Here is a 9,067-nt window from a genome sequence, read left to right as displayed (position 1 = left end):
AGGATTGGTTTCTTCTGAAGTGATTTTCTCCCATGCTTCGACTATTGCTGCTTTTAAATAATTTTGTCTTCTGTAAGCTCGATCTCCAATTTTCTGATCTAGAATATACCACAAATGCTCAATCGGATTAAGGTCGGGGGACTGGGCAAGCCATTCCATCACATTAATATTATTTTTTCGAAAAAACTCCTTTGTTGCTATGGCAGTATGTTTCAGGTCATTGTCCTGTTAAAAGACAAAGTTTTTTCCAAATTTAAATTTACGAGCAGAGGGTTTCAAATTTTGCTTTAAAATGTCTATATATGAACTGGCGTTCATAGTTGATTCAATGAAAGTCAATTTGCCAGCTCCTCGCCAAGCCATTGATCCCCACACCATGACATTTCCACCACCGTGTTTTACTTTTCCTCTCATGCAACTCAATTTGTATGCCTCAACTTGTTTTTGCCAGACTTTTTGCTGTCCATCCAAAGAGACATGTTAAATTTGGATTCATCACTTCAAATTATTTTCTTCCAGTACTTGAAGGTTTTGTCTGCATACTTTTTTGCAAATAATAACAGTCTTTGTTTCATATGTCTTAGAGTCAAAAAGGGTTTTTTGCAACATACTCAACCATGAAATCCTTGCTCTCTAATTCTATTTTGAATAGCTTGAGCTGAAATCATGATTTTGTGGTCGTTTTTAACTTTTAACGTTTTTAACTTAGTCTGCAATCTTCAAATCTGTTTTTCTTCACTTGTAAAATAATGTTTCTATCACTAGCAACAGATGTTTTTCTTTTATGGCCTCTTCCTGATATATCAGTTGTAATTCAAATTATGCTTCTTTATAATGTTGCCGACAGTTCAAAAAAGGATTACAGTCTGTTTATTAACTTCTCTGTAGGTCTTGCCACTATTTACCAAATCCACAACTAAGTTTCTTTAAGAACTCGTCCAATGTCATTTTACAATGTACATGTTGCTATAAATTAATCAATTTTATTCAATTAATCAAAACTTGTGTGTTACAAATATATTTTATATGTTACATATGAATGGATCTTATGTGTTACATATGTAAATATAATTTTAGGCGTAAACTTACCAAAGTTTTATTTTTTTTCCCACAAAAATTCAAAAAGAAACTAAATATAGTTTTTGTGCTATTTACTTTTTTGCTTCCAATATAACACCTATGTGCTTTTAATATTTTTAAAAACAATAATCCTTTGGTAAAATCATGCACAATACATAATCCTTTGGTAAAATCATGCACAAATACATATAAAAATCTTCATAATAGTAGTTCTCTTTGATGTACATTTAAATTTTTTACAGTTTTAAAAAAACATGAGAAAATGGATAGTTAAAAAAAAAAAAAAACTTAAAAAAAATGCTTGTGCCATTTATTTTTTTGCCTACTGTATATACATACATACATACATACATACATACATACATACATACATACATACATACATACATACATACATACATACATACATACATACATACATACATACATACATACATACATACATACATACATACATACATACATACATACATACATACATACATACATACATATATACATACATATGTATACATAAATACATACATACATACATACATACATACATACATACATACATACATACATACATACATACATACATACATACATACATACATACATACATACATACATACATACATACATACATACATACATACATACATACATACATGCATACATACATGCATACATACATACATATATATATATATTCTCTTTTAGAGATTTGCAGCGGTTATTATGAGGATTCGTGAACCAAGGACAACAGCCCTCATTTTCAGCTCAGGCAAAATGGTTTGTACTGGTGCAAAAAGGTATCAAATAACATTAGTTTAACTAAGGGAGCTATAAAGAAATTACCAATACTAATTTCTTTTTACAGTTTATAGCTTAAGCATTTTAACCTATTTGTTATATATATGGATATTCTTTTTGTAGAATAAGCAACTGAGTAGAAAATTAAATTGTTTGTAAAGGTGAACTCAATGCTCATGAAAGTGACATTACTTATAAAAAAGAAAGTTTTTTTTCACTAATGAGTGATGTCCTAATTAGGTAAATTTGTGTTAATGATAATCTATAATTTTTACTTACTCTATTTTAAATATACAGTATGCGACAAAGTTATTCATATCCCAAGCATATTGTTAAACTGTTTTTGTACTCTAACGTGTTTATTCTTTATTGCTATGAAAAAATAAAAATGTTTTAAGATGATAATAAAGATTAATTCTGTGTTAATAGTTATGATGTTAAGTTATTATGTTTGGTTATATTTTGTATATAACATTAAAAGTGCATTTTTAAATACGCCATAAGTATTCATACTTATTCAATTATTTAGTACTGTAAGTTTATTTTTTGATTTTTTTTTACTGGTAAGTTATTTAATTTTGTTTCTCTGCACTACAGATGTAAAATTTAAAATATTTAAATAATTTCTTCTTTTGTTTTACTTCAAAAGTTTTCCAAAGTGCCTAAGACCAAGGAAATTAGTGTTGAGGAAGGCAAATGATTGTTGATGATCATGAAAGAGGCTTTGGGTATAGAAAAATTGCTGAAAAATATAATAAAAGCAAGGCAATGGTATAATCAATAATGCAAATATGTAAAAAAACTGAAAGTGTGCAAAATAAAGCATGTTCAGGCCAAAAACAACATCTAGAGAAGATAAGCTTATTGTACAAGAAGTAAAGTGAGAGCCTGTTATTTCTGCCAGAGCTATTAAAGAGAAACTAAATGTGAACATTTCTGATTGAACAATAAACGTAGACTTTGCTCTGCAGGAATTTTATGGATCCTGTGTCACAAAAAAACCTTTTATTTTGAGAAAAGTAAAGTTAAATGCCTTGCCAAAAAAGTATTTTTGAAAACCACTAAAGTTTTGGAAATCAGTTTTATGGTCTGATAAAAGTAAATTCGAACTAAAGAATTCCAATAAAAGACTGAATGTATGGGCAAGAAAAGGAAAACCCTTGGCCAACTATAAAACTATAAAAGTATATAACTATATAACTATAAAAGTAACCATCAAATATGAAGGTGGTAATGTACTTGTTTGGGCGTGTTTCAGTCATAATGGAATTGGTAATTTAGTTCAAATTGAAGAAAAATTAACAGGAGCTGGATATGTAAATATTTTGTGGAACAACCCTCTCTGTCGATAAATTAGGGTTACTGGATCAATTTGCCTTTCAACAAGACAATGATCCAAAACATACAAGTAAGATTGCCAAAGTATATTTTGAAGAAAAACTATTTAAAACACTTAATTGATAGTATTCCTTGTTGCTAGCATTAATCAATGCCAAAGGACTTCATACTAAATATAAACTATAAAACAAAAAACTCAGATATACTTAACAAAACTTTGAGAGGTATGAATACTTTTGACACTTCCTAATATCACAACTTTTAAATAATCTTTTGTTTTTAGTTTCAATTAAAGTTATTTAAATCAATTTGCTTTTTGTTTTATTACTACAACATCTTTTATGATAGAACACGAATAATTTTATTGCATACTGTATTTTATAAAAAAAATATTGGATTTGATTCTATAAGGAAAAGTTACTTAGAGAAATTTAAAGAATGATCAAAACAATTCATGTTAGATTAATTTTCTGATGAGATTTTAAGACAGAATTAACACTCTAAAAATCTCAAGTAACTTATCTCATATAAGCACTACTATTATTTGAGTATGCATGTATGGTATAGATATATGTAATAAACTAAAGTCTTCAACTTGCCATAAACAAGATCAAGTTATTACTCTACTACTTGACTGCATGAAAAAAAGAAATGCTTGTGCTGAAGTATTAATTGGGAATTTGATGAGTTTTTATATTACTTAGTTAAAAAAAAATCTTGCAACACAGTTTAGATAATGTAAAGCTCATAGTTTTTATCCCTATGTAGTTTTTTAGTTATATTTAGTTTATTAGTTACTTTTTAGTTATTTATAGTTTAATGAACTTCATTAAAACAGATTCAGTCTTATTTTACTAAAGCTAAGTAAGTTATTGCTCATAAAGTCTAATAGTTTCTTTTTAAATATCTAACAGAACATCTAACAGATCATCTAACAGAACATCTTTCTGTGTAAAAGGAAATCATCTACATTCACCTACCAAAAATGTTACATACCAGACCATATACTCAGTGAATTATGGTTTGACAACATTTGTATTGGAACATTTGTTTCAAAGCAGTTTCTTATCTTTTAGTAAATAGCAAATTCTTAAAAAGAATACTTTTAAATAATAGTTATACCATTTTTAAATGTGCTTTTAGTGAAGAGCAATCAAGGCTTGCTGCTCGAAAATATGCAAGAGTTATTCAAAAGCTGGGTTTTCCAGTAAGTTCTCCAGTTTTTCATATAAAGTTTCTTTGAATTATTCAGTTATATAAAATCATAAAATATATAAATTGAATACTCATTTGTGTGCACCCAGATGTTTATTGCTCATACAAGCATTTATGATGTCGTTTTATTTTACAAGTCTATTTGTTGTTTTACTACACAGTGGATTTACTTGCAAGCTTTTTGATCTAATTCAATTTTCCAGTCTGAAGCTGAACTTGAACTTTCTATCTCAGATTTTTGAGACAAACCTGTAGACTAACTTAATGGTTATTTACATATATTTAATGCTACTTTATGAAAATAGAATTTATTGTTAAAACTTATTCCATAATCATAAATGAATGGTTTAATATTGAGCATGGGTAACATGTTCTATTCAGTTTTTATTTGTACTTATCATATATAAATTTAAATGCTCTTTTGAGAATAGGACATTAAAGTGATTTTAGTGAAAAGTTATTTTAAAATATGATAAACCACATATCATGTAGTTTATCATATTTTAAAATAAGTTTTAGACTTTTTTGACACTGAAAATATGATACCATTAGGAATCTTATGTTTCAATGCTTCTGTAGTATCTTTAAAGGTTAGTATTTTTAAACCAAGTTTACAAGCAGGTCATTAGCTTTTTTAGGAGTAAAACCAAAATATTCTCCCTTTAAAATTCATGTTTTATTTTTTGTATGAGGTTTATGTTTTTTAGAAGGTAAGCATTTACTAGCCTAACTTGTACAAGCAGGATTAGTGAAAACATTTCTTAAAACACACTTTACTCTGTACAATGTAACAGCTGTGTGGTTGCAAACTTACAGACATGCAGCTATATTGAGTTGACCTTTTTTTTAAAGATTTTTTCTCTTTATCCATTTAAAGATTTTTTCTCTTAATATTTTTGTGGGGGATCATTAAGCTTTTCAGATTTAATACATCTCGCCATTAAAATACGATTTGTTGAATAAAACATAAGATTGATATATAATTTTTCAGATAAAATTACACTAAGCTAGGTTTAATTCCTTTTTTTCTGTCTGGAATTTTGAACTCCAAACAAGAAAAATTTCTTTTTGTTTTGCTTTTTAATTGTCCTGTTAGATTTTAGCAGCAGTTTTTTATGGCAAAAAAAAACAATTTACAGTCTCCATTGTGGAAACTTTACAAATCTTCTGCTATGTTTACAAATTTTTTTTTCCAAAGTGTTTGGCTTTTGAAGCCTTAAATTTGTTTTTTTTAATTTGTTGATTTTCTTACATGAAATCATATCATATGCCATGTTTTATTCATTAAATATTGACTTGTAGAATTTTATGAAGGCAACTAAAAAATATATTTGACATTTATGATATGTTTTATTGAATAGAGGTTAGTAAAAATATGTATTTTCCTCCTATAAATTCACCTTAGTATCCAGCAGTATTTTTTATTATTTTCACAATTTTTCTGGCATCAAAGAGACTGTGAAATCAATCAATTGCAATGCTTTGTTCATTTTATTTTTTTGATTGCCTAAATTTTTTTTTGGTGATAAAATTTCCCTGTAATAGTTGACCTGGCTCCAGCAGTTCATAATATGCTAGACCTTAAGTAAATAAACAGCATGGTTTTAAAGCCAAGGATATTTGGCTTAGAAATTCATGTTGATTTAGACAGAATAGTTTTGACTTGTTTTTTATGGATTTTTTTATGCTTCAGTTATCCTGAAGTCACAATAAGATGTGTAAACTTTTTCTTTTGTTTCTTCAAAGAATTTTTTGCAACTATAAACCCATTTTTACTAACAGAAAAATGCTTGTTTACATTTGCATATTTTTTTGAACCAAAAATAACTCAGTTTATGACTACTTTGAAACTTAGACATGAACTGACTGTAAAAGAACACAAAATTATGAGTGAATAAAATAAGAAAAAAATATGATTTTTTAAATTATTAAAAAAACTTTGTTAAAAATTTTTTCAAAGCTGATTCTCAAAGCTTTTTAAACGCAAACTAAGATATAAGGAATATTCATTATATCCTAGTTTGTTTAAAACAGTTGAAATGTTGGTATCAAAATTGTAATAATCTTAATCATTCTTTCTCTTTTTTTAGTAATAAAAATCCAGTTAAGTAAGTTATTATAAAAAATAGTTCCTATTGTTAGTTAGTCATTGCTAAATTTGAGCAGCTGCAAAAAAATTGTTAAGTTTAACCAAAAGTTATATATACTTTTTAAACTTTTATTTAAGTCAAACACAGTTTAATCATATCTATAGACTTCACATAATTTTCTTAGGACATTATATTACCAAATATAAGATAGATATAAATATGAAATATAACTTGTTTTATATTAAATGCTTTATATTAAATGTTTTTATATTAAAAATAGTTGTATATATAAAATCATAAAAAAATTATAGTTCGTTGTGTTTCATTACTTTAAATTCATAAAGGAGGAAATTTTAATGACATGTATCTCTTTTGATTTAATAAAGTTCAATTAGTTTTCACTTTTGGACTCTTTATTTCAGGCTAAATTTGTGGACTTCAAAATTCAAAATATTGTGGGAAGTTGTGATGTTAAGTTCCCTATAAGATTGGAAGGATTAGTATTAGCACACAGTCAGTTTTGCAGGTTTGTTTGAATTTAAAATTTTTGTTATACCTAGCATTATATTGTAATAATTTAATTTTAGTAAAATCTTCACTTAACTGTCCTTTGTGAAGCAGGTCTGTAAAAAGCTGCTGGTCCTTAGGAGTGCAAAAGGGCTTAAGATATAAAAGTTAACATAATTGGCACTGCTGATAGTCTCTTTGTTTTTAATATTAAATGATTCCTCTTTCTGATTATCTTTGACATAGCAGTTCTTTTTAAAGGTCAATTTCAGTTTTCTGTATTTAAAAAAAAATTGCATTCTATCTTAAAGTCAAAGATCATTATAAATCACCAGAAAAACAAAGATGCATAAATTAAGTTCATGGTAAGTGATTTTGTTTTTTTGATATCCTGTTAAAGTATCTTTTTATAAGACTTTGTAAAAATTTCTTAATTCTATTTGCGTTACTTTTTAGTTATGAACCTGAATTGTTTCCTGGTTTGATCTACCGAATGGTGAAACCTCGCATTGTGTTACTCATTTTTGTTTCTGGAAAAGTAGTACTTACTGGAGCAAAAGTTCGCTCAGAAATATATGAAGCATTTGAAAGCATATACCCAATTCTACGAGGTTTTAGGAAAACTTAACAATGCTGTTTTAGGCTAAAGCCTAAAATTCTTCAACAAATTTCCGCTTCATTTGTTGCTACAGAGAATATGCACTCATATGAAATTGTAACTTCATGTTGAACTCCTTTACTAAAGTATTTTATAACAATTGTATCTGTTTTAATAAGGATGAAATCATATAAAGAAAAATTAATTCAATTCTCAAAACACTTTTTAACAAAAAGCTTTGAGTAGTTTTTTAGCATTTTTTACAAATGTCTATATATATATATATATATATATATATAATACATGTATATTAGGGTAGTTTAAACCCCCCTTTAGATACAAAAAATCTAGGTTCAGTGTTTTTCATGTGCTGTGGTTATCCTTTGCAACTAATTTATGCCTGATTTTAGCTCAAATATCAAAAATTAAGTACTGGCTGAAGTCCATTTTCTGTTTTTTGATATATATGATTTCAGCTCAAGCATCAAATGCTTAGTACTGACTTAAGTTCATTTTCTATTTTGTAATATATATTATAGAGGTAGCATGATTTTTCATAGATTATTTTTCATTATTATTCTTAAAGATGTTGAATTAAGAGAAGTAACAGCATTAATTTCCGCGAAATATTACTATAATTAAGTAATTATTACAATTACTATACTTTAGTACTTTCATGATATATTCTTTTAAATTAATAAGAAATTTGTAGTTAAAACTTATAATCAGTTTTTAATATATTTGAATTTCTATGGTCTCACTGATTGCTGCATTGGGTTGATATATAGCAGAAGAGTGTTAAAGATCAAAATCTGAGATGTTTCCCCCTGGTGATTTAATAAAATGTGCCATTGTAGCAGTATGGGCAAAGTTCTGTATCCCATATCTTTTTGCAATTACTGCAGTTTGTCTCAAGATTTTTTTTGTAAGCATGACTGGAATGAAATCTGGTTTCCATTTATGTGATTTTGATATACTATCAAATTGATAATTCATGTCCTACCCATCATTTGTGTCATCTACATCATCACAATTACTAAGTGTTTCAGGTTTCACAGTGGTATTCACAGAAGTGACATTCCTTCTTAGTGTAGACTCCAACACTTTCTGTTATCTTTTAATTGCTTTTGTGTACTTCTTGTCTTTGGCTCCTGTTACAGCATTCCTCTCATCCCTTTTATCTTCCAAGGATGAAACATCAGCAAGTCTCTCATTCTTTGTGATTTTTTTGTTGGATGAAATGAACTCAGCAGCAATTTTAACACATATCAAACAACATCTTTATTTCTTTTTTGAAAACTTGCCTTTGTTTTACAGCTGTTGCACTGCATATGGAATTATTCTTAGCCACTGCAAGTATCTTATTCCTAATTATTAAAACTAGAATTTTCTCAATCAAAAATTTACATAAATTACTATATATAAAAAAAGAGGGAGAATG

General features: G+C 27.4%; 1 protein-coding gene across 2 annotated transcripts in view; it reads left to right on the top strand.

The window, feature by feature from the left end:
- The window catches only part of LOC149877020 (uncharacterized), a 19,794-nt gene extending 11,958 nt beyond the window's left edge, over window positions 1-7,836 (top strand). For both annotated transcript variants that reach the window (XM_090074847.1, XM_090074846.1), the window contains 4 exons: window positions 1,786-1,877; window positions 4,360-4,423; window positions 6,944-7,047; window positions 7,485-7,836. In XM_090074847.1, coding sequence (XP_089930973.1) covers window positions 1,786-1,877; window positions 4,360-4,423; window positions 6,944-7,047; window positions 7,485-7,656 — 432 coding nt within the window. In that variant the 3' untranslated portion in view covers window positions 7,657-7,836. The remainder of the gene's footprint in view (window positions 1-1,785; window positions 1,878-4,359; window positions 4,424-6,943; window positions 7,048-7,484) is intronic.
- Window positions 7,837-9,067: the final 1,231 nt, after the last annotated feature.

Source organism: Hydra viridissima, unplaced genomic scaffold, assembly GCF_058129835.1.
Source record: "Hydra viridissima isolate aposymbiotic clone 2 unplaced genomic scaffold, HvirCarnegie_v1 scaffold_17, whole genome shotgun sequence".
NCBI lineage: Eukaryota > Metazoa > Cnidaria > Hydrozoa > Anthoathecata > Hydridae > Hydra > Hydra viridissima.
This window is presented reverse-complemented; position numbering and strand designations above follow the sequence as displayed.